Raw genomic sequence first — 27,983 nt, forward strand, 5'->3', positions numbered from 1 at the left:
GTAACAGACATCAGAAAAATTTAAAATTATAAATAAACAGAGTAAATAATTAATGAAATTAAATTTTAAAAAAATTCGAATTTAAAAAATTTTAAAATTAATAAGTGCATTTTTTAAAAATTATTTGCTCTATTTATTTATAATTTTAAATTTTTCTGATGTCTGCTACATTCACACTCATCAGTTTCGGGCTCATTCGCGAGACAAAAATTTCAATAGCATTTAAACTAGGGGTGGGGACACTTATAAATTAATGACAACAACTCGTTGTCAACGGGCGTATCATATGTCATAGAATGACAATAAAAAATACAACATTCTATAAATACTCAGAAAATAAAAAAACTATAACTCATTTTATATTGTTACTGTACAGTAGTTAAGGTACTAAGATTTAAGATTGAGTATTTATTTAACTCTACATAATAATTGAACTAAAACATGGGTGCGAGTAAAAGTCAATTTTCTGAAGAAGAATTACAAGATTATCAGGTAAGTTTAATTATAATTTAAATATCAAAACTCATTAATAAAATATGTGGTGTTGATTGACTTAATTTCGTCTACTTTCCCATGGCCTTAAATTATTTTAAAAAAATATGAATATCAAAAATTTTATTTTTAATTATATTCCCTAATTAACAAAAATGATTTGGAATGGTTTAAAACAATTTGAATCGAATAATATATAGATATACACTTAACATGGAGCAAATCATTTCTCTTAATCAGGATTTTATAGAAGTACTAAAATTTAGAAAATCAAACAATACATTCTCCAAGTGCGCATAGAGTAATTAAAATAATAATTCGAATTTACAAAAAAATTACAATGATCATTTTTTTTATTTTTATTCAATTCAATTGCACACGTGGAATCAGTTATTTATAAGTACTCAGTACATTGGAACAAGAGCTGCTGACATTTAACTTTTGAATTATAAAATAATAATAACATACAGAGGCTGATAAGACATGAATCATAATTACTGATAGACAATGATTCATATATCAATAAAGAACTGAAACTTATCGCAATCATTAGAAGAGTTTTATATTGGTTCTCCGTTGAATTGACTTTCGCATAAAAATATCATTATTGTTGAAAAAATGATATATTTCATTAAAATTGCTATTGATAAGAAAAGTATCATCGAATCATAGCAACAATGAGAAGGTCGATTTATTATTTTATCATTAAAATTAAATTCTAAATCAATCTAAAATTACAAGAATTACCATCTGGCCATAGAACTTTAATTTTTTAAAAATTATAACGGCGCTTTCAAAAAATATTTAAAAAAACAAGAAATATTTTTTAAAAAAGCTGGAACGGAGTAAGTCGACCCTTAATAAATTTTACAATATTATGTTTACATACCCTAGTATCACGTGTTTGAACAAAATTCTGGAGTGAATATCTTGAGCAAGATTCCTAGCAGCTAGTGTCTTTTTCTATGTATGTGTTTTTCGCAAGATCGTTTAGCGAAAAACCTATGTCAAGATTTGTGTATGTCTTGCTTATGGTATTGTACGCAAGAATATTAAAGATATCTTGAACACATGGAATGAAACAGTGTCTGACGCATTTTTTGCACCATTATAGCTTACAGTAGGTACTTACGCATGGCTTATTGCTCAAGATCTGCTCAAGACTGAAGGTCAATTTTGAGCCTTGTGCAGGTCTTTAGCAAGCCATGCGCAACTATTGTCAACTATAGTCTTCCTCCAGAATTGACTTATAATCTGGCAGGAATTTCTTGTGTAAGGCTTGCAATTTAAATCTGGACACAAGTATCTGCAGCAAGACACATACGTAGAAAAAGACACTAGCACCTATCGATCTTGAGAATAGACTTGCTCAAGAATTGAAAAAGATTGTTATATGGGTATAAGTTCATGAGTAATTAAAAAAAAATATAAAAATATTGTAACAAATAGTAGAATAGGGAAATAAAAACGGAAAAACTGAGAAAAAAATAATATTTCCGGTAAATGGATGAAATGTCCCAGTTTAAACAATCCGATAAATTTTTCAAAAAGTTTTTTAATCAGCATTAATCAGAAATTCGGTATTTCTTAAAGGAATTGATAAGATACTTTCAGAGAAGTTGATCAAAATATTGTTTATCCAATTATTGGGCGAGTTTCCCTATAGTATAAATTCAATCTCATTATATAAGCGACAATTTATAAAATTTGATTATGATGTATCATTCGAAAGTCATTACAAGAGGAAACCGCATTTTTAGTAGATTTCATAGAAATCTAACTAGTGTATTGGTCCTCGTGACGGACCTTTTCAAAAATTTTATCATTTTATCATTTATTTATTGAAATTTTTTAAATTAAGCTATTGCATAAGTTCTCCTAATTTTTAGTAAATTCATGAAACTTTTCGAATTCATACACAGAAAAGAAGGATTTTTTGGGACAAGAAAAAATTTCCATTATGAAATGAAAACGAAAATTTTCTTCGGACTAGAAATTTTTTCTCGCCCCAAAAAAATTTTCGTTTTCAATTCATAATGCGAAAAATTTCTTAGGACAAGTAAAAATTTTCTTGACGTGAGTAAAAATTTTTTGCGCCGAGAAATCCTTTTTTTTCTGTGTATTATTGCTGTGTAACACTCAAAATCAAAACATTTTAATTCAAGCAGTTATATCCAATTTTGTTTAATTGAGAGTATAAAAATAATATGATATATCAATAACAAGAATAATAATAAAGCACTCTTTACTGCTTCGCATTATGAGTCGTGCAATATTAATCTATATTATTAAGAAAATAAGGGAAATTTTGTTCCCGTCATATCTATATGATAGAATCAGTCAATGTTATCAAATTTGGTATCGTTAGAAAGGTCTTGACTTGAATTTGTGCCTTTTCATAGTTTGAACTATTTTTTATTGCCAAATTTCTAGATAAAATTTTTTTAGTGCAAATTAAAATTTTTTGCGACAAAAAATCCTTTTTTCTGCATATTTTATAAATTTAGTAGTAATATTTGGGCAGTCACGTAGTGACTGCAAGTTGCTCGTTATGATAATAATATGATAGTAATGATAATATTATTCTCTATAATATATTTTTTTATCGTACGTTGTCAAGATTTCTCGGTATGTTCATTTGAAAGGTTGAAATAACTAAATAATGAAAAATCTACATCCATTTCGGCTGCCGAATGGCCTTTTTTTTTAGTTTTCTAAACAAAAAGTTAGAAAAATTATTATTTTTTATCTAATTAAAATGTATAAAATATTAGAATTAAATATGAAAAAATTTGTTCAATTAAATTTAAAAATGTTCTTAAGAAATAAAATGAACAACTCATGTCAGAATTTACTCGAAGAAATCTTATGATCATTTCGTCACTGGCTATTTAAAAAAACATTTTTTTTTGTTTTAGGATCTCACATATTTTACGAAAAAGGAAGTTTTATAGTAAGTATTACATCAACTTGTCTCCAAACATTTTTATAATAATTCAAATAACCCTTTCTTAGTGCACATCAAAAATTTAAAGCCCTTGCACCTGAAAAAGTTGGTCACAATAGAAATGCTAAACTTCCCATGTCGAAAATTCTACGATATTCCGAGTTACGAGTCAACCCATTTGGAGACAGGATTTGCAAAGTTTTTAGTTCGAGCCAAGATGGTGATTGCACTTTCGAAGATTTTTTAGATATGATGTCAGTGTTTAGTGATGCTGCTCCAAAAGCAGTCAAAGCAGAGCACGCCTTTCGTATTTTTGGTAAGTATAATAAATTCCATGATAATTTTGTTTCGCTGATACTGTCATTGTTAAATTTTATTTAAGACTTTGATGGAGATGATATGCTAGGAATAGGTGACTTGCGACAAGTAATCGACAGATTAACATCCCCACAAAGACTTAGCGAAAATGATATGCAGCGCTTACTGCAATATCTTTTAGAAGAAGCTGATCTTGATGATGATGGCGCTTTAAGTTTTGCTGAATTTGAACACATCATTGAAAAAAGCAGTGATTTTTCAAAGTATATTTCATCAATAATCAGTAATCACTTTACACCTACAATGCAAAATTATTTTTTATAATAATAATTTTTTGTTTTTTCAGAACTTTTCGAATCAATCTATAAGATGGAAACTTATAAATATACTTTAAGTATAATAGAAGATCGATAATTGTACATAAAATTGTAGATAATAGTTCATAATACACGATCATTTTAAGTTATTTTTTGTTCGAAAACATACTATTATTGTACATGATACACAAATGTAAGACTGACAACCTGTCAATGTTATTTATTTTTTATTTTTTAGAAATCGCTCCTTTTTATTGTTAAAATTACTCTTTTCTTTATTCAAAGACAAATCAATATAGATAACTATGATTGCACAACTCAAGTGTAAAGTATTTAGTGTATTTTATTGTTCTTTAGTAATTGTATATTGATATAATAGTAATTGCACTCGGAGAAATTATTTTTGTTTGAAATATTATCGTGTCAGTAAAGCCGGACCGTGGTGGCCACCTGACGAAAACTAAAATAAAAACATGGAAAAATTACTAATAATAATAATAATAATAATTTATTTTATTTGTATTACAAATTGTGTTTTACAAAACTTTACAATATATATCATCCATCTTTACATTTCCACATTTTATACTTTACATTTTTTAACTTCCCGCTAAGAAAATTATAAATTTTCAAAAATTCGGGAAGTTATTGTTTTCACTCCGATTTTCAAAAATCGAGTTTTCATCAGATGTCGACGTTTGAAGGTGCTAAGATGCTATTCTAAAAATTTTAGAGCGATGTCTGTATGTCTGTATGTATGTATGTATGTATGTATATGTGTGTGTGTGTGTGTGTGTGTGTGTGTGTGTGTGTGTGTGTGTGTGTGTGTGTGTGTGTGTGTGTGTGTGTGTGTGTGTGTGTGTGTGTGTGTGTGTGTGTGTGTGTGTGTGTGTGTGTGTGTGTGTGTGTGTAAACTCTTTGTAACTTTTTAACTAATGAACCGATTTGGATGGTTAAGGTGGTAATCGAAAGAGCTTATTAGCCATCAACTTTCCTGAAAATTTCAGATCATTTGATCAAGTAGACTCGAAAATATTGGCGAATTACAAAAAAAAAAAATTTTTTTTTTTTTTAGTTTTTTCGTGATTTCTCAGAAACGACTTGAGCGATCTACTTCAAAATCTAAACAGCTGTAGTATTAAATATGTATTTGAACTCTGAAACTCAGAAATTACAAAAAACTATAATAAATTTAAACATTTTAATTAGTCGTATAACAGTCAACAATAAAACAATATTTGAAATTAATTTCCCAAAAAAGCGCGAATTTTAATGAATAAAAAAAAAATTTTTTCTGTAAAACTAAAACTGCATGTTCATTTGAGTCATTGACTTATGGGGTTTCTCAATCAAATGAAATTGCTGTCACCCCTTTAATTTTTTTTTTAACGCTGATTTGATGCATATTTTGATTAATTTCTATGGAGGGACATCCAAAGAACCCAAAAATGCAAAAAACCCAATTTCGTAAAAAACATGACTTAGGGGGTTTCTCAAATAAACAATTCATATATCTCACCGGCCTTTTCTTGATTATTATCTCTACCTCTTCGTTATTTATTTCTCTTTTCTTATTATGTAGTCTGGTGTGTTCATGGAAAAATTAATATTACCATGGTCAAATTTGCAACAGTGACAGTAATTTGTGATATAATTGTTGTCAATTATCAGGGAATTGAATGTAACCTGGAAATATCATGGAAATGTCAACGAGTTTGACAATGAAAATCCAATAAAAACTTTAAATATCTTAATGATATGAATAAAATTTCTGAATCAGGGAAAGATGTGAAAAACTTTACTGAAAAACCGGGAAGTATCAGAGAATTTTGAAATCATTTCTTTGTGGCCACCCTGTTATTTCAGTTTCTGCAGGTGGCCAACATATGGTCCAGCTTTACCATAACACCATAGCATTTCAAACGACAATAATTTCTCCGTGAGCACTGATATAATCCCGTTAAATTATAATTACAGTTCATATACTCTACTTAAATTGTATTAGAAGCATATTATGAAGAGAAAAAAAACAGTATTGATAGATTATTTACAATATAAAACTACTTCTGATATAATCTTTTCTACTCTTATATATACTTTATTATTAAGCTTCATTGTTACTGGTGTAAGAACAGTTCTCAATTATTGTTTTAATAAAAATTAAATTAGAACAATTTTGTGAATTTTTTGTTTTTTAACAATTTATATCTTACCTACAAAATAAACAAAATATAGCTGACATTATGATACTTTTTTTATTCAGAATTAATGGCGAAAGATAAAATAATATTTATTTATTTTTTTTTTTTTTATTAAGAACCACAATTGTAATAGAGCTACGTTTAAAATGCATAATTAAAAACTAAATACAGAGAGAAGCTTCAAAACATTTTTAAAAAGATATTGGAAAAATTCCATCATATAACTAGAATGGAAGGTAAATTTTTTAAAAAAAGTTTTAAAAATCTAGAATGCATATAAATTATTGCAAGTTTAATACAAATTTGTCAACCCAAGTCACACACTTGGCTTTGTGACATCTATAAGATAGAAATTTCGAAGTTGTTTTTTAACTTATCGATGAGGTACCAAAATGTTGACAAAGCGTTCAGAAATTTATATCATTGAAAAAATATTTGCTTAAAAGACTTGACACAATTGACGACAAAAAACAAATTACAAATAAAATTGAACGATTTTCGAATTGAAATTACTTTTTTAGGACGGAAAAAGAACACAAATTTCATATGACTTCTAGAACCAAAATCTGTACTACTACCCAAGTAGCACAGAGACAACTTTTAACATGTCTTTTAAAAGGGCAAGACAAATTAAAGCCACCTTTTTTTTATATAAATAAGACAAACAGATGTTGGTTCTAGGAGTAATCGGAAATCTGTGTTCTTGTTTCGTCCTAAAAAAGTAATTTCAATTAAAAAATCGTTTAGATGACTTATATGATGATAATTTATAATTTACTTTTTGTCGTCACTTGTGTCAAGTCTTTTAAGCAAATATTTTTTCGGTGATATAAATTTCTGATCAACATTTTGGTGCCTTATCGATAAGTCAAAAAACAGCCTCGAAACTTCTATCTTATGTAGATGTCAAAATCCAAGTGTGTTACTTGGAAAGGACTTAGTTCGGCTGAACATACCCAATGTTAAAATTTAAAATTCACATATTCACTCAACCATATTACGTGAGCACCAGTGAATTTACTATACAAATGCTGTAAACACATCTCACGAAGTAAGAATATCGACCTGCAGATAATCTTAAGCCATTCTGTAGCAAATCTGACCTAATGCGTCTTACGCAAGTATTTCGGTCAAATATTACAATAGATTTACTTAAGATATCATGGAGTATCTTACCTCAGACTTCCTCAAGACTGATGATGCAGAACTGCTCAAGACTTAAGATACAGATTTACATAACATTTTCCTTATTAGGATGCTACAGGGGAAATTTTCTATCAGTTTGTAAACTAATGAACCGGTTAAAATGATTATTGCGATAATCAAAAATCTTGCAAAGGTGAAGATATATTATTTTTTAAAAATTTGGATTATTATTAGGCTGGGCCAAAAAAAAACTAATTTTTTTTTTTTTTCTTAAGGATGTAGTCTAGTTCGTGGGTTAAAAAATTAGTCTATTTTTGGGAATTTTTTGCGAGCTCGCTATGAAAGATAAGTATACAAACACTGTTAGAGATGATAAATAAAGTCTTGAATAATATAAAAAAAAACAAAATTTTATTCATTTTTATAAGTATGTTCATACAAAAGGTGTACTCTAACGGAGCGCCATAATTTAAAGGTCGGTTGGCTCAATCACGATATTTCAGCAACCCTGACGGTTTTGAATCGCCCTGGAAACACGGTGGATCCACGGCGGTTACACGGTGGGTTTTTGTCATTTTATCACCGTGATTCCATGGTATACCCACCGTGATTCCACGTACACCGCGTAATCACCGTGGATATACCGTGGAATCTCGATGAATACACCGTGAAATCACGGTGGGTACACCATGTAACCACCGTGTAATCACCCTGGATCCATCGTGATTCCACCGTGTTTCCACTCCCAGGGTGATTCAAAACTGCCAGGGAACGGCTTATCTGAAGCAAAAAAATCGTAGTGTTTTAAATTCGGTATGACAGTGGCTACAAGATAGACTAGCGATATTAATTTTGGACCATTTTTACTAATTTTAACTAACGAAAATTTAAAAAGATGAAAAAAATGTTTTTTTTTTCGCTGTTATTTGTAAAAAAAAATCTGTCTATCGGTTGACCCTGCGGGCCAGCCCTAAAACTTCCCGCTGTTTTCGAGCTCCTTGATCTTTAAAACATTGTTGTGAATACATTTTTGAGTTCTTCGAACTCGAAGATACCTTTGTTTCCCTTTGTTATGAGCTTTTCAAGCTCAACGGGGTTACGTTTAATGTTAAAGTTTAAAAATTTAGAATCTAAAATAATAAATGAATGAGCATTTTTTATATTTGTTCACAATTATGTTCAATAATTAGCTCAAAAATAAGCATTTACGTGATACGTTGTATCTATATTGTGTAAATATATCCTGATACGAGCGAACATGACGATTTTTAGGCAGTCACTTCCAATGACTTATATAAAGAAGAACATATTAGTTTTGAGTAATTTTGTTCAGTAATTATGATGTTATTCAATGAAAAAAGCAGATATAGATTTAACATTTATTATTCCGTTGACGATATCTCTCGAACGGATTATCTGATTGGGACGTTCTTGGCAGCAATCGAATGATTTTATCGAGTGCTGGAGCTGAATAGATTTTTTAATTGATCGATCCAACAGTTTTCACAATATCCAACAAAAACGAAAAAAAAAAATTTTTTTTTTTTCGTATTTTTTAAATATCTCAGAGTCTATTTGACTAAATGGTCTAAAATTTTTCGATAGTCTAAGTTTAGAAGATATCTTTCGAATGCCGCAAGAGCCATCTAAATCGGTTCATTCATCAAAAAGATATGAGAGGTTCACACTTTGTAAATCGGGAAATTGACTTACGTTATAGTTGTATTACTGGCAATTTTCTTGCGATATACTTTACTGTCCAAGTTTACTGATTATTATAAACAGAGTTAGTTCAATTAAATATTACTGTACGTTACCGGCGATATACTCGCGATATAAAATTATACTGTGCCACGAATCTGTCTACATTATATCCAGCGCTTGCATTTTCTTGTAAGTAATTTTGATTATTATAATTGGCAATAAACTTGCAAAGTATTCTGATTAATTCCTTTTATTCCATCTATCACTGTTCATCCTACTTATTTCCTATTTTACTGGTAAGATTATTAAATAGTCTGATAAAATAAATATTAATTAAGTTACAAATAGTAATTTGACCATCAATAAGAATATTCTATAATTTTATAAGCCGTGAGGTAGGTTGATAAGTTTTCTCATACGTTGCCGAGTTTGAATAAGTGCGGGTCTTTGCTTTGCAAGAACCCCAGCCCACTGCTCTGTCCAAGTAAAATAAAATTTGTTAGAGGCCAGCCTAAGCCAGGGTTCAACCCGCGAATTCTGGTGGCTGCTGGTAATAATCGCGAAGACGAAAAGCGATTTGTCTCAATATATACATACAGACATCGCTCTGAAAATGTCAGAATAGCTTCTTAGGACCTCGAAACGTCGACATATGATAAAAACCCGATTTTTGAAAATCGGGGTGAAACCAATAACTTCCGAATTTTTTGAAAATCGTCGATTTTCTCAGCGGGAAGTTAAAAATTGGTTAATATCAAAATTTTTATATGATTTTAGTTTATCCTGTAAGTACTTATGTGTAGAATACGTGGTTAAAATTTCAGAAGGATACGCGTTCAAAGTTTTTTTAAATAAAAAAAAAAATCTTACCAAAATATAATCTGCGATACCTGTACCATACAAAGTGCCTTTTTCTTGTTCAAAACTTTCGTTTGCTTCTAATTTGGCCTTCTTTTTTTCCGTTCTGCTCTCTCTAGATGTGTCCAAGCTGTGGCAGTTCACATATTCGATACGCGTAAAATCGTGTTTGTCGACCTTTAGGTTCAGAAAAATACACTTACACTGCTCGGATCTCATCACAGTGAAAATGACGTTCAAGATAATGAAAAAAAAATTCTGGTAAAATTTGAACTCTTAACTCAACAAAGAAACGCATCGGAACTTCCTAATAATATGGAGTCATCTTCTCAACGATAAAAAGTACTTAAAAAAATTCGTCGATATCATTATAGCTCTGATATTACCGATCTGGATTGTGGGTAGAAATTACGACATCTGTTTTCTGTAACTTGTAATATGAGTTTTTTTTTCTATCATTTGGTTTCCGTCGCCAAGGACTAAGCATTTTGAACGACGTTGAATAAATAATTTAAAAAACAAATAGGAAATGGATCATAAAATAATTAAATCATGATAAATTGCATGGTCACGGTATTTATTAACTGGTCATTGGCAGATTCATATATTGAATCAGTTTACATTTTACTTTTCATACTCTCGCACAGTAACATCATTTTTGATACAGTATTTCAAAATTCACACTTATTGCACACGCTTCCGCTTTATTTTGTTTTTCAAATTCATAATATAAAACCTGCCCAATGTTATCACTCAACTTTTCTTATTCCGTCATTCTTTTATCAAAACAATAAAAAACTACTATAAAATCAAAATTAAAGTTTAAAATTTTTATGTTTTCTTAAACAATTTTGATCTTCATATTTTTTACAATGTAAAAAATCAATACTGAAAAAATATAAATTCATTAACAAATAAAATTTAAAAAATCTCAAACGTGACACCTAGGATCTTAGTTTTTTCTTTTCATTTTTTGCAAATAAATATTGTAAAACTTGATGTTTTGCTTATCTTAACATTACTGATCTTTAATTATAAAAAGTTTCATTAATTTTTTTTTTCTAAAATTACATGAACAGATAAAATACCATAGAAATATAAAATTACAACCGCGATGAAGATAGTTTTTTTTCTTTAATTTGAATTGAAATTTTTAGAAATTCTTTTTTTTTATCCAGTATAGTTCAAAAATATAAAACAAAGTCTACAATAAATATACATTACATTACATTTTTTTTTTTTTTTTTTTTTTTTTCTAGTAAATACACGTGATTAAAAAATATAATTTTAAAAACATCTACTCAGCAACTTCAACTTCCGATACTTGTTTAGCCAGCGGAAACGAGTGAATTTCAGACTGATGCCATGATAATCTGTGACGTATATTTAAGTTGCTAATTCAATAAATTTCGGTTTCAGCCCGCAAAAGCTGATTCATATTCATTTCAATTTTTTGGGATGTCGTTTGTTACAAATTTTAGACTTTTCGATAATATTTCAATGTTAAAATAATTAACATCTTTTGTTAATAAGTAAATAAAATTTATCTTGATGGTAATTCGTGACTTAAACATACGCTAATAGTTTCCCACACCACGGCTACCCAATTTCAAAACACAATAAAGGGCAAATTTTTCAAAATCGATTTTTCAGTATTTCTAGTTCCAGTGGAGTCTTGCGGACAAGATTCAATACATATTTCAAAAATTTTATTTTTGTCACTTACAGTGTTTTGAAATAGGTAGCTGACCAATTACCCAAAGCTAATTAGTTATAACTGACCTCAAATATTGAAACTTAAGTTTCGAGTAGATGTTATGAAAAATATGAGTGACACAGGATGAAACATGCAGACATGGATGATTTCAGCCATTGTCCAGCTAAGGTCGACAATTTCACCCTGACCTGCATTCATATTGTTTCATCCTTTGTCCCTCTATATACTATATTTGTTTTAAACCAATGTTTTTTATCAACTGAAAAGGGATTACTTTTTTTATAAATAAATTAATAAAAAGTAAAATAGTCTTAGTTCAACTTTCGGACTAGGGTTCAAAAATTAAAATTACATGTCATCGTTTTTATTAGCAAATCGCCTGACTTCATTTTTGTAAATTTTATAGGAGAGCTAAAACATTAAAAATGTAATGTTTCAACTTAAGGGGATACGCTACCGGACCTCTTTCTCACACTCAGAAAAATAAACGGGACTATCTTTGTTGCACTCGTTGAGTAAATGAGAATTTTAAAACAATTTTTCTCAGAGACGAATTAGAATTTTTGAAAATACGAAATTTCTAGCGCTCTGTTAAGGGTTTAAAAAACGCTGAAGACTCTCTATTTTAGGTTTCTAGTGTTTGTCCGTAAATTAAATTGAATTGAAAATCGGTTACCGTTACCCCTTAAGGAGTCTAAATTTTTTTCTCTATCACGCTCATATCGGCGAGCGGTAGTATCCTTGCTGCACTTGCGCAGTAAAATAAAACCCTACGTTTTTATCTTAAAAAATGAACATTTTTGAAAAATTAAAACGTAGATTGCTAGATTATAGAGTAACACATCGAGCCTTGTTCTTAGTTTTGCGTTTAGAGGTATTGTTTGAAAGAAAAGCTTGGACAAAAATTACTATAGACCCTCCTTAAAAAAAAAAAATTTAATATGCGCAGTATGTAAATATTTTTATTTCAATGTTCGCTTTTATAATGCGCATAAAAAATTGTTTTTGTCTTATCTTTCTTTTCGGTTAAGTTCTGGTTTTTTCAGATTTTTTTGTTAAAAATACAGGATTTTTGTCCAACTTTTATAGCTTAAAATTTGACATGTATCAAGTATAAGAGATAATATGTACTATGACGATTATTAACAGGAATGCAAAAAATTAATTTTCTCAAAAATGTGGAGTTGGACGATTTGCTACTGAAAACGACGATATTATATTGGTTATCAGTCAAAATATTCCCAATTAAAAAATACAAACCAAGCCTTCACTAAATGAATTTTTTTCTCAAATATTTTATAAGCTACGTTATATATGATAGTATGATATATGATATAAAATACTTACTATTTATGTCAGTAATGTTTGTTAAGCATTTATTTTTATCATGAATTGTTGCACGGCTATAATGAATTAGAATATTTTGACTAGTTACCACAATATCACGTTATTTTAATTTTTAAATGAATGATTATATTTGAATTACTGTTTGTAACTCAAAAATATTATAGTGTTATGTTTAGTTTTCTTTTATTTATCTATGGAGTGTTAAAATATCCTTGGCAGATCCGAATTACCGTAATTTACGATATTCGGGAGAATTGTGGCAAATTACGGTAAGTTACGGTATTTTACGATGAAGGTATGGTTAATTCACCGCAAATTTGCGGTGACATTGCGATAATTCATCGTAAACGTGCAGATTTACGGCATCTTACCGTAAACGATTTCACTGTGCGATAAATTGCATTATTCTACCACGAATTACCAGCTTTTTACCGCAAATTACCGTAAAATGCGACAAATTTGTAGTAACATACGGTAATTTACCGTAATTCGAATCCTCTAGGGATAGCATAGCGATATGAATCGTATAAATTAAATTTTTTATCACGTTTGAGTAAAATGAAAAACTTTTAATGTCATAAAAAATTTTTAATTATTTGAATTGCCGTCAAAATACATTAATGATAAGAATCGTTAAAATTTTTTTTCTATATCAAAATTTGTTTAACTAGCTTGCATCAATAGATTACTTAAATAATATAAATACTTAACGATTATAAAAAAAGAAGATTTAACATTAAAATTTCTTTTTTTACAATCATAAGTACTATTATAGTTAAATATTATCTAATATCGATAGAATCACTAGGAAATTGCTAAAAATATTTTAATTTTTCTGGAAATTGATATTAATGAAGAAACTATAGTGGTTTTACCATTTTTTTTTTTTTTTTTGCTGTGATTAAACCTTTTTTTTCATTTTGAGAAGATATTTAAAAATATTTTTAGCAATTTTCATTCGCATTTTTTAAGTCTCTCTACTTAATAATAGTCGAAAAAATAATTCAATTAAGGAATGACTAAATTTCAGCTTTAAACTGTTTATTTATTTTCATGATTCTAATTGCACAAAAGTACACATAACGAGAAACGACCGGGAATTTTCAACGATTTAAATTTTATTTGGCACCAAAATACATTTATATCGTTGCATTATTTTTAGTATTTAATTTTAAAAAAATAATAATTTGTTTCAAGTATCTATCGTTTAAAATAAATTCAATTTAATTATTACATAATTTTATTTTTTTATAGAATTCATTTAATTTTTCAAACTTTTATTCTTCCCGTTCATTTCTTTGCTTCGAAACTTTTGTTTTTTTTTTTATTTTCGTGCATTTTTTTTTTTTTTTATGCGAGATTCAATTAATTGTTTCACCATTTTTCGTCTCTACCTTTTTCTCACGTACCATTATCGCAATTTATGTGGGAAAATCGTCAAAAAAAAAAAATAATAACAAACATTCCACATTTTTTTTTTTTTTTTTTTTTTATAATTGCTTATTATAATTATTTTTTTTCCTTGCTTTTTTTATAAATCAAAGTATGTTTGTCTTAAATGACTTTCTTATAGCCACTGAATAATTACATGCATTTTTGTGAACTTTAAAATTAAATAATTGATTCTTGTAGGCAAATAAATTTATTATTATTTTATGTCACGGTTCATTGTATTTATTTATAAGACTAATAAATACTCAAATTTTCTTAGAAAATAAAAGTCATAAAGATTTTTCTAGCAAGAATTATAAGTCTGTTATTTATCAATTAATTTTATTGTTTTTAAATAAATAAAATAAAAAAAAAATTGTAAACATTGTAAAATATTTGCCTGACTATATGTTTGAAAATAATATCGCCAGTTAGATTTAGCATGGAGTAATTTATCGTCACATATCTGTTATGTTATTAATTTATTATTCATTCATTACTTTATTTTTATGGCCTATCCGTTGACCATTTAAAAGCAACCTTATAGTTTACCAAAAAGTATAACCACCTTCCGTTCCACCGCCTAAAAATGAACCTTTCTTTTGTGATAGAGCGACACTATGCCCCGCCATAGCTGCCAATTGAGCTGCATTTGCAGCAACTCCTGGTGGTGGTGGTGGTAAAACTTGTTGTGAAATACCATCAAATCGCCCGCCATCAAAGCCATTCTATATATTACACAAAGTAATTATCATTGTTGATATTTATATAAATTTAAAAAAAATAAAATTTAAAAATAAAAATCTACTTACAGGAACTAACATAGTTGGCCTAACTGGTGCTGGTTGCATTGCAGCAGCTGGATAATAAGCAGCTGCAGCTGCCAATGGTGGATAATACTGGAGAGGTCCATAAGCTGTTGGATAACCTGCCAAATATCCTCCCGGATATCCTTGTCCATACATTGGTTGATACATCTTTTAAATAAAATAATATTATTTACTGTTTTTTTACCTCGATATACTAAAAAAAACGTAAATTGTAAAATTGTTATAAAAATAAATTATTTAAATAAAATGATATTTACCATTGGATGCGTCAACGTTTGATCATACGTCGGGGGCGGCGGCCCTTGTGTCGCATAGAGCTGTGGTTGATTTGGAAAGACACCGTACGGTGAAGTTCCTGCAACTATATCACAAGTACATTAAAATATAAATTTAAAAAATAGATCAATAAAGCACCCTCAGCGCTTGAGGTGTGCAAATATTGTTTTATTATTTGGTGACCCCTCTTTACATCTCAGTCAAAATATATCAGGTGAAATATCTCAGTCACTACTATCTCAATATAAATTCTATCAAAAAAATCCTTGTAGGATTGCATGGGAACCCATAGGAATCCATATAGAAAAGTATGGACTTATGTAAAAATCTATATAGGAAACCATGGGTTTTTGGATTCCCATGCAGGAAATCTATGTAGGAAACTATGGGTACCTGGATTCCCATATAGGAACTTGTATATATAGATTACTTTGTGGAAAACTGATAGAGGAATCTGGGTTTCTATATAAGTGATTTCTATAGAACCTGGGGTATCTGGATTTCTATGTCTATCATCTTATTTATATGCATATATGAGTAAAAGAACAGATTAATATTCCTATAGGAAACCATATGGGAACCCACATTGGAATTCAGGCTGGATTTCCATATTGTTTTTTTTTTTTTTTTTCTTTTTTTGATAGGGAAAATATCAACTTATGCCACTAGCAAATATATAATTGAGATATTAGTGAATGTGGTATTTCACCTGATGTATTTTGACTGAGATAAAATGAGAGGGAGCCTTGTTATTCATAAATTACCTCCATAAGTAGCAGCTTGTGCTGGTGCGGGAACAAATCCAGTTGGTGGATGAGGAGCCACGGGATATGCTATAACATAATAATTAAGACAATGTAATTTCTTATTAAAATGAAGTTTCGCCGAGCTTCGGCCTAAGCCACAGGTACACAGTACCACCATTTATATATGATAATACGTTTTCTGAATCTTAAAAATAAATTTATTTCTTTATTTTTTATTATTTGTTTTGGAGTTCAATTATAATTTAGTTTTTGTAAAATTTTTTAATCAAATAATATTTTTAAGAAACAGAATGCGCTTTATCTACATGTCGTATTTTTTCAGTCGATTAAATATTTCTTAATTAAATACAAAAAAAAAAAAAATTATTTATATTTCAAAGAAAATTTTTAATTATCGACGAAAAAAAACGACAGCAAAAGAGGTACTCCCAAACCCACGTATATCTTACACATGACATACACCGTTTTTGATCAAGATACTAATTAAAGCTCAAACAATGTTAGTCACTAAATGATTGTGGGAAAAAAATTGGTATTAACCGAAAAAACCATACCTTACTCTTTTGTCACCGCTCGAGTTTATAATAACTACAATAATAAACTTTTCTTAGCAAACAAAAAAAAAAGTTTGAATATTTATAAATAAATATTTATTTTATTAAAATAATTTTTTCCATTTTAAGTAAACAGAGCGGATGCAAAAGGAAGTAATTAGAGATAGTAATGTTTACATGCCTTTAGAAATCTATAATAACTATTTAACATTTAATAATATTGATTTTAATATTAATAATCAGTATTCCAAAGACAAATAAACATAATTTTGGTGCGAGTTAAACTAGAGAATAGTGTTTCGAGCAATCTAAATGCTAAAATTGATGCTTATTATAACAAAACAATAAAAAATTGTTAAAATAATTTTTTAAAAGTGAATTTTTTGGTGATATATAGAAAATGGGATTGTATTGCTGAATATTGAAAAACAATAATGACAAAGACATTATTATTGTCTTAATAAAAAAGCTCATATTACTCTATTCCCAGTTGATAAAACTCACATAAGAAACCTACCTTCCAAAATTATTTCTAAAACTAATATAATAAAATACGAAACCAATGTTTAAAGCAAATAGCGTTATGCAATCAAGTTACTAGCCAAAATACATTCGTCTAATTCTATCGGATCCAAGAGTCGAAAGTAACGATAATTTTGTACTGAGAAATACAATTAATAATAACAATAAAATTCTAATATCACAAATAAAATTCATTTTTTTTTATTAAAAATTTTTAAACTTTAAAAAAAAAAATTTTCTAACTCAAGGACCCGATACGAGTTAAAAATTTCAGAAAAAAAGATACAAAAAGAGTTAAATAAAGGCCATAAATTAGAAAATAATTTAATTTTTGTCCGTTGAAGAAGAATGATGTCAAAAAAAATTATAAATAGAGCTCATATGTTGATGTTTTTTTTTCCAAGTTCATCAGGCTTTATTGAGTTAATCACAAGAAATAAGATTAATTATCAAAATGTATTTTTATTTTGTTTTAAACTACTATTGAGTAACTAAAAAAATATAAAGTCAATATTTTGAAACTAATGTTTGCCATTGAATTTTAAATTAACATTTTTTATGATTGAAAAAACACTAAAAATATTGTGAACAATTTTTGTTCAATCACTCTATCGTAAAAGATATAATAAATACTTTAGTAATGAATATATTTCTTATAAATATATGAAAATATTTCCAATAAAAGCTTTACAAACTATGGAAAAAAAACTTTAGTTTTTGAGCTTCGATAATTAAATGCGATTTTAATTAAAATAATTTAAAATTTATTGATAAAACACGAAAATCTAAAGTTGGAGACGAGCTCACAAAATAGTTAATTAGAAATCATTATTTTTTCATCGTTCTTCATTTTTATCCTTATAAAAAATTAACCGATGAATCGTGTTCGAGCGGTGAAAAATGTGTAATTTATACAATGAGTACGAGTAGTACAGCAAATACATACATATATATGAATATATATATATATTTGAAATTCCATACATTCAAAAAGTTATTACAAGATTCAGCAAACCACAAATTTCTGCAAATATTTAATGAATAATAGTCAAACATCGAAAAGTTATAATTTTTTCTTTTTGATAATTGCATAGTATAATATTAGATTAAGTTGGACTATTTTGTACTTATCGATTTAAAAAGAATAACTGCTCGACTAAATTTACATAACTTGATAAATTGCGCATCTCGAACGCGAAGCGCGGAGTGCTCTTTTGTCACCGAATTTTTTAAGTAAAAATGTTATTTATTTTTTATCAATTGATACAAAACGTCCAACATTGAACTATTTTCAATAAGTCTAAATTACATACCTAGCCTTAGCACTAAAAAACTACAAACAATAATCACAACTTATTTTTAAAAATTTTCATCATTTATTGATTTGTAAATTAATAATTATATCAATCAAGAATTTAATCCAAGTAATTTAGTTACTAAGGCTTGGCAGAAATGGATGGACATGTATTCTAACATAGATGTCAGCCCACACCAAATTGCCCATATAATTGAGTGTCGTTCCGCATTTCAGAATCAAAATAATTATTTAAACTAAAATTATAACTTTGGAAATAATTTATAACTCAATTTAAGTATTTATTTGTATTTTTCTCCATGTATAGTAACTTTATTGTCTGATTCTGAGATTAAAATTAACACCCATTGCATAAATTCATGTGTCAGTGCCACGGTGCAAACAACCATTTAAATTATTTATTTATTTATACTAGTATCAATGAGTGATAAAAAATTTTTCGCTTTTAAAGATCTTGTTCCTTTCATTTTTTTATTTATTATTTATTACTGTTAAGAAAAAGTTTTAAAACTTTATAAAATCCTGATGATATCTTCCATTCCATAAATCAAAAAAATATTTTTGAATTATCATTTATTTTTAATTTATTTATTTAAATATTTTTATATCGCAGTAAGACGATTCTCGAATGTGAAATTTAATTGGCAATAATTTAGAGTAACAATGAAAAGAATTTGCGAGTATCTTTGGTTTTATTTAGGACAAAAAATTTTATAATTAAGTGAAGCAAAAGTTTTGTTCAATTAAACTTAATTGTAGATAAAATAAAAATCATGCCACCTATTTTTATTTATCAAACACTTTTGGTTACCATATTAGATTATGAATATCATCGAGATTTTAAAAAGCAATGAAAGTTTTCCTTAAAAATTAAATTTTATTAGTTATTGTGACCATAAAATATTTGTCTTGCTATACCGCTTATGAAAAAAAAATAAAAATCAATTATATAATGAGCTGAAAATACTGCTCGTCCATACATTTTTGTTTATTATAAATTTTTTCCCTAAACGCTTTTCAGCGATGACGACAGTTTTTTTTCTAAATCTTCAGGACCCAAAAATAATAGAATACTCAAAGTTTCTGATTAAAGCGATACATCATTATTTTCATTAAAAAATACAGTAGAAAAAATTTTGTAATATCTATTAAACAAATATTAATAATAATCACCATTATTATTTTTGAATGACTGAAGATAATAAAAAAAATTCTGTCTCAATTATTAAAAACTCCAAATATTTTTATTTAATTTTTTAATATACATTATTATATATTTCAAATAAGCTCACTATTAACAGTATACAATCTTTAATTACAATTTTACATGCGCATGCGTTAAATATTTCATGAAGAATTCTCACGTTTTTTTTACGAATCATTAATGCAATTTCCAATGTCTAAATAAATTTCGCGCGAAATATGAATTTTGATTATCATAAATATTCAAATCAGCGATAAGAATTTGTAAATTTATCTAACTGTAGCGACAGTAATGATTTCAAAATACCAACGCGAATTTAGCTTTAAAAATGTTGAAAGATCAAACATTGTAATGTTATTTGTTACTAAATTAAACAAAGTGTTGCTGATCACCACTTGCGGAACCAACATGAATTTATAGTTTCTCATACTACTCATCTTAAATTAGCCCATTTTTATATAAACTCCAAGTCGTTAAAACGTGAAGCCATGATATATAACAAGTAATTAAATGACAAATATAGTTCGAGAGGCTGCTGGTGTCACACTTATTTGAAATCGTCTTCTCTCATCCTTTGCCACACAATAAACTATTTTTCGTTATTTCGTACTATATATTTTCTAATGAACTATTCAGAATTCACTAAAAATAATTATCCATTTTACGGTAATTACGGATAGTTAACTTGTTAATATTTGGTGCCTTTCATTTTTTTTTTAATTAATAATAATCCATAAAGATCAGTAACTTTAATACTTCACTAGATTTCAAAACTTATTTTGGAAATGTTTATTGTTTATGAATTTTTTCAATATCAGATTTTTAGTTCGTAATCTAAATTGCGCTACTTACCTTCCCACGGAAATAAGGATAAATTTTCGATCTTTATTTGCAACCGATTAAATAAGAAATTCTATGTTGATTAAAAATCAAGTAAGATTTTTTTTTTTATTATGCATTAATTTATCCTGTTGTTTTATTTTCTAACTCATCTCGTTCAAAATTTGTGTCAAAAATTTTACTAAGAATATTTAATGCTCTAAAAACTAAGAATTTTACGAATATTTTTTAGACAACTTACTGAGGATGGCTAGTTTTATACTTTTAAACAATTTATGCTCGATAAATTGTTTTTAGCGATTAAAAGTTAACATTAATTGTTACTATGTGAGTAACGGAGAATTCTCTTTATAATATCGTAACAATTTTCAGGTAACATGCAAATGGAGTGTCGTATACGATATGATCTTTTTTTTTTTCATCAATTAACGGATGAATTTCTATAGAATTTTGTAACCACAAACTTCGCTATTTGTTTCGAATTTATAAAAAAAATTCATAAGTATTATTTGAAATTGATTTGTTTTAAAGAAAAGATCAGTTCGTGTAATTATCCAGATAAAAATAAAACTAGAAAATTAAAATGAATGTAAAATATACAATATCTCATGCAATATTGTAAAATAGGAGATTTGAATATTCACAAATAGAGTACGTATATTGTACAAAAAACTTATGTAGTACGCAAAATTGTAAAACTTCTATTTAATTTGTAAATAATAATTAATCGTCGACGATTTCAAGAGCGGATATTAATAAACATTTTATTGATGTAACCGTTTTTATAAGCATCTTGAGCGACTAAACACAACCAACAAAGTTTTAGTTCAGAGTGATCTAAAGTTATTACAAAAAAATAAAGTCGAATAATCATCATACTGAATTTGGCTGACGTCTAATAATTTTTGGATTTTTTAAAAAACAACAACGAATTATAAAAAAAAAATATTCCAAATAATTGCACTTATAGGTGCTTTAATTTTCTACGTGTGCATATTTTTAGACTTTTTTTTTGTAATTAATTAGTTGAAAAAAAAAATTCGAAAATTGTTAATTATCTGCTAACTTCAAGATCATGATTTATCGCACTAAAAAAATTTAGCTATGCCAACTAGAGTTTGATGGATTTAATTAAGAGGCCATGTAGTAATTAGCGGCAAATATGTGGATAAGAAGTGAAATGTTTTGAGCAAATCAAACCAAAACGCATTTACGTTTTCAGTTATTTACGTACATGTGAATATACTAATAGACAATACCTTAATTAAAAATTAAACTTGGCTTTTGTACATATTTTTGAGTAAATCGATCTACAAATATAATAGCTTTATTCTTTAGAATATATTTTATTTATGAAATTGTACTTTTAATAATAATCAAAAACAAAAAACTCGCATCTATAATTACAAGTCGAAATTTAAAAACACCCAATAACAATAATTTTTTTTTTTTTTTTTTTTTTTTTTTACAATTTTTGATCATGAAATAACAACTATTTCATGTATTCCATAACGAATTATAAAATTATTTAAAGCAATCAAAAGAGAATTGAAGTTTTTTAAATTCGAGTTTTTATATTTCTCTAATTAAAAAACGGACAGAAAAAAATTAAAAAAAATTCCATCAAGAGTAGACTCAGAACCAATCGAATTAGTCAATCATCAATGATAATAATAATATTGATAAAAATATTTATGAGGAAAGTAAATAATTAAGTAAAATTGATATTTCAACTCAAGATAAAATGATTTCATACAATTTTTGAACAGAAAAGTTCGAATTAAACATCATTAAATAGATTATATAAATAGGTTTAATAAAAAGTATATTGATAAGAATTGAAACATATTCATAAATAAAAAAGAAGGATAAGTTCAGATGAATACGTACAAATTGGCAAATTACACAAAATCAAAATGTAAAAACTTCAAGAACCTCAAGTACAAAATATCAAAGAAATCAAATATATTGTTATCATCAGAATAATTGAAGTCTTTTTTAATTATTGGGATGATCGAATTATTTTTAAAATAGTGTAAAGCACGCGTATTACGCATACGGAGTATACAATATCTACTAAAATTGATCTATAATTTTTGATAACAGATTAAAATCACTGTAAATCGAAGTGTTTTAATTCAAAAAACTCAAGTATTTGAATGACAATAAAACACTTAGGTGGTTTAAATTAAAACACTTCGATTAACCATGATGTAAACGGTGTTTATACACGGAGAAGTTATTCTCGTTTGAAATGCTATGGTGGCATAATAAAGCCGGATCACGTTGGCCACCTGTAGAAATTGAAATAAACACATGGAAAAATCACTATGGACATAGCGAAATTGACAACGATTATATCATAAATTACTGTAATCATTGTAAATTTTAATGTGGCCATACTAATTTTTCCATGTATTCATTTTAATTTCCGTTAGAGGGCCAACATGGTCCGGCTTTTCTATGACACCATAGCGTTTCAGACAAGAATAATTTCTTTGTGTAGTTTTAACAGGAAGTAGTTCAAGTAATTTATTTATAGGTGTTACTCTCTTAAAATAAATCAGTAAAAAGTACTGACAATCAGTAAATATTCACTGAGAAATAGTCCCAAGTGTACCGCTGTTTGAATCACTTGGGATTATTTGTCCAGCAAATATGTGCTGATTTATTTTAAAACAGTAGTTATGAAGATGAACATGAGCCCATCCTTCTCCTTAAAAATCGGTAATAAACCTCCTTATTTAAAAAAATATTACACATATCCCTCATTTTGTATCACTCTGTTAATCACAGTTAAAATTTATTTATTCATATACGGCAACATCGAATAAATAATTATTTAAAGCATCAATTAAAATCTGAATATTTGTGAATTTTCAAAATCTCTCAAAATTATTATACTAAACATGCAAACTAAAATAACTATTAAAAAACAATTTATTACTATGTAATATAAAATTTACGAATACAAAAAAAAGTAATTTTATGAGTTATCTAACATCAACTTAATAAAAATTTTTTTTTATCCTTTAAAAATTCAGAAAACGAGTCATAAAAGTACATTTTTTTGTTTTCTTAATTAAATAATAACTTAATAATTACTGAATATAATAGAATAAAATTAGATCTTATAATCTATAAAATCATGCATTAAGATTTCAGAAAAACTCATTTTTAAACATGTCTACTGTTTTATCTGAAAATAGCATTTTGTAGATATATAAGTAAAAATTATTCTCTACCAAATGAAAAATGGCCAAAAGTTTAATCTATATATGCAATATATATATTAAACATCTTAAATAATTGTCACTAATAAGAGCAATTTTGACTCGTATAGAGATAAGTTAAAATTACGGATAAACTAATGGCCAAATAAAGCAGCATGCACTATTGTTAAAAGTGAGCTAACAAGTTACTATTAAGTAGAAAAATTATAAATATGCCGAGCTTTAGATACAGCATTCGTGATCGACCCGTTAAATTGTCATGTTCTTTCGTATATTTAGTACAACTTTTAAAAGTACTTGAAAATATTGAACTATTATCTTTACTATTTTAATTATCTATTTTTAACTCATCGAAGTATAAAATACTATCAGAAATTTATTACGAAAATTATAAAAAAAAAAATCTTCAATCTTTTATTTATATTAGTTCGCGATTTTACTAAAAGTTGACACCAAATCTTTAAATGTAATTCCACTATACCTATAATTGATATAAAAATGTATTGAATTTACTGCAAAGAAGATTCGCACGCATGCGCGTTGCTGATACTAGTATAAGTATAATGAGAAAATATAAAACATGAGACTGCATCTCTGAATACTATCATTATCCTAGAATTATTATGAAAATTCAGCTGAAAAATTTACGAAAAATCGGACTTTATTTTTTATTGAGTCTCTGCAAATTATGAACTCTTCGATTAATTCGATTTTTTGCTCTATAAGCTCCTCTAGGCAACCTCGACCAAAAAGTCGAACGTGCCATGGTAATAATTACGGGCGTGCGCACTTGTCATTTTGATTCAGTATTTATTGGAGTTTCACTTTTTAAAATTTTTTCTAAAAATAATTTAAAACGTTTATCAAGTTCACTTATTTAATAAATATCCCAAGAGAAAATTATCTATAAAAATCTATTTTAAGAAACAAGTATCGTGAAAGCCATTTAATGTATCAGTGAAATGATCGCAGACATTTGATAAAATCCTAAGCGCGATAGTAAACTTGCGCCATTGCCTGTAATAATTTAAATGATAATTTTAGTGAATTTTATTATAGGGCCTCATATTTTTGAAAATATAGTATATAAATTTGACAATTTTATTCGTCATTAGTGAATTTCATTAGATAATATAATAGGATGCCAAAAAATTCAAACTATTCGATTGATTTTCATCAATACACGTTCTAACAGAAACCATTTTGCGAAGACTTAAAAAAAAAAGAAAAGAAAATTTAATCTATCATTTCAATAGTTCAAAAATTATAATGATCAATAAAAATATTTTAAAATATATTATTTACGTGACAAAGAAAACTTTTCAAAAAATTTTATATTTTAAATCGAGAATATTTTTAATTTATTTGTTTTTAAAAGATTCATAAACGTATTTAACGATTCTAAAAATAAATCTTGCGAGAACAGGGTTGGTTATCTCAAATTTTATGATAACATTTTATTCTTTATATGAAATGTTTTTATGCATTTTCAAATAAAAAAATCAAAATTTATTAGCGACCTAAATTTATCTTATTTGAGCTAAATAATACTGAATTTGCGTTTCTTTGCCAAATGATTGCACCGAGTTCTATTATGAAAAAATTTCTGACATAAAATATAAATATATGAACTAGTTATTAAAAGAATTTTGTGAAAAATTGAGAAAATGCATTTCAATAAACAAAACACCAAAAAATATTTAAGAGCTAAATTTAAAACAGACGAAATAATAGAAGTTATGGACTTCAGAGAGTTAAAATCACTTACATACTAATATATTTATATACCCAAGAACATGACAGTCAATAAAATATAAAAATAAAAAAAAAAAAACGAATAAAAGCAATCAGCCAATACCACGTTTTTAGTACGAAATGTCATTAGACCCATATCAATATCTTACGTTCATATTGATTTGGACATATAACAGGTGACGTCTCCAATTCAAAAAGTATTTAATATTTGTTTCATTGTCATCTACACAATAATTACAATTCAAAAAACTGTCAAGCTTCTCTTTCATAATGAAATCTCTGAAATCAAAAAATCAAGAAAACACGAAACGAACTTAGCGCTAAAATTTAAATTTAGCATTATTGATTTTCATCAAATTTTGGACTTTTTGAATCAAAGATCATCTCTTATATATATATATCTATGTATATATGTATACATATATATAAATATACATATATATACGTATATACTTTTTTTCAATATATGTAATATATAAATGGTATGAATATAAACACGTAGTGAATAAGGTAATATATAGAAGAACGTGAGTAGATACGTGGCTTGAGCTGCGCGATCGCCGATCTCCAAGGCTCCACCTATGGACTTGGATCAAATCATCGTCTTTGTAATGGTCCACTGGAATCATATTGACAGCCGCATCTATAGCTGTTTTATTCCTTTCCATTATCTTCAATTATTTATTGATTTGTTTTGGAAAGTTAACGAACAATCCTTTCTCATTCACCTTTGGTATCTGATTTTTATTACATTCAACATGTGAAATTTCTTAACGGCTAAGTCAATACATATTTTTTTTTTAATTCAAAATGTACTTCTAATTTTTTTTTAGGTTTTTCAAAATTTTAATTTGTCATTTCCGTTTCAGTCTTTCTTTTTTATTGTTTTTAATACTTATAGCCAAACGAAATTTATAAATATCATGCATATTTATAAAATTACTATTCTTCTTTTTTTTTGAAAATTAATAATTGCAATATAATCAGAATCTAAATATATTTTAAATGAACAGTATTATTGAATGAAAACATAATTATAAATGTATATACATGTATATATGCATATATGTATATATATTTTATAACTTCAATTATTTAATTAGTGAAATGTTTGAATTTTTTTTTTACCATCGTAAGTTTATGACTAAATAAATTGGAGCAGTTTTTAAAATCAATTTTTAAATTTCAGTTTGATAAAAATGATTCCAGTTGTAATAACCGATAAATTTTGAATTCATGCATTAAATTTATCAAAAATATAATTTTTGAATAATGAATAAGTCGGTGTGGAGCTATAAGTATAGTCTGAAAATTGCGAATAATACAAAGGAAAATATATTGTGGAACCTAAAAGTCGGGAAGCCATTTTGTATTTCCCACACGGAAGGGAGTATTGATTAATCTGTCACTGGTCTACTTAATTTGAATGTTTTTACTTTCAATTGACTTAAATTGAAAAAAAAACATGTTATTAATTTTGAACTAATTATTATCGCCAGAATAAAAATTTATTTCTGTAACAAGCATTAGAGAATTTATTTAATCTTATGTCAAATGACTAACACACGGTTTATTAAAATTACTTTATTCTTCAATTTTTTTAAAATTAAGCATTTAATTTTGGCCTTTAACAATAAATAATTTTTATTGATATTTAATATATTTTTCTTTTTTCTTTATTTTAAAATATTACCATCGTTCCCGTCTATAGTTACCTTTTTTGTCGGTCATTATTGCTTAAAGTTTTTGAAATACTCTATGAAATTATTAAATTCGAAGGTCAGGGATTTTTTTTTATGAATTTAAACTTTTTTTTATCATTTACTTTAAATGTATTAATTCACAGAATATCTCAAATAAGGGATTATTAATGTTTACGCACTGTAAATTTCACACACACACACACACAAACTATTAATTTATCTATTAAAACCGAAAATACTTTTAAAATAGTATTTTCGCTATCAAAGATGCACCAGTTTACTTTGATATATAGATGCTAGCACTGTGCAGTATTATTTTTTTGCTTTTTTTTCCAAACTAGAGACACTGATGGCGCATTATCGAATGAGTTGAAATGAGTGTTCTTGCTTTCTTCTTCGTCTTCACTTCTAACCTTATGCTATTATTTTATTGGCTCAATTCGACCAATCGTTGACGTTTATTTCAAATAAACTATAGCTTACTTGTGTGTATACTCAGTTTACCA

At 27.2% G+C, this 27,983-nt stretch overlaps 2 protein-coding genes across 2 annotated transcripts; one reads left to right on the forward strand and one right to left on the reverse strand.

Moving 5' to 3' along the window:
• Positions 1-218: 218 nt before the first annotated feature.
• LOC130665551 (calcium and integrin-binding protein 1-like) lies at positions 219-6,220 on the forward strand. The gene is made up of 5 exons (XM_057465998.1): positions 219-492; positions 3,411-3,445; positions 3,508-3,755; positions 3,822-4,020; positions 4,104-6,220. The coding sequence occupies exons 1-5, from the start codon at positions 442-444 to the stop codon at positions 4,123-4,125; spliced, it is 555 nt and encodes a 184-aa protein (XP_057321981.1). The 5' UTR covers positions 219-441; the 3' UTR covers positions 4,126-6,220.
• A 4,323-nt stretch (positions 6,221-10,543) lies between these two features.
• LOC130665552 (DAZ-associated protein 2-like) lies at positions 10,544-27,864 on the reverse strand. The gene is made up of 5 exons (XM_057465999.1): positions 27,490-27,864; positions 16,349-16,417; positions 15,566-15,669; positions 15,291-15,455; positions 10,544-15,206 (listed from the first exon to the last, which is right to left on the reverse strand). The coding sequence occupies exons 1-5, from the start codon at positions 27,503-27,505 to the stop codon at positions 15,027-15,029; spliced, it is 534 nt and encodes a 177-aa protein (XP_057321982.1). The 5' UTR covers positions 27,506-27,864; the 3' UTR covers positions 10,544-15,026.
• Positions 27,865-27,983: the final 119 nt, after the last annotated feature.

This window comes from Microplitis mediator, chromosome 3 (genome assembly GCF_029852145.1).
Source record: "Microplitis mediator isolate UGA2020A chromosome 3, iyMicMedi2.1, whole genome shotgun sequence".
In the NCBI taxonomy this organism is placed as follows: domain Eukaryota; kingdom Metazoa; phylum Arthropoda; class Insecta; order Hymenoptera; family Braconidae; genus Microplitis; species Microplitis mediator.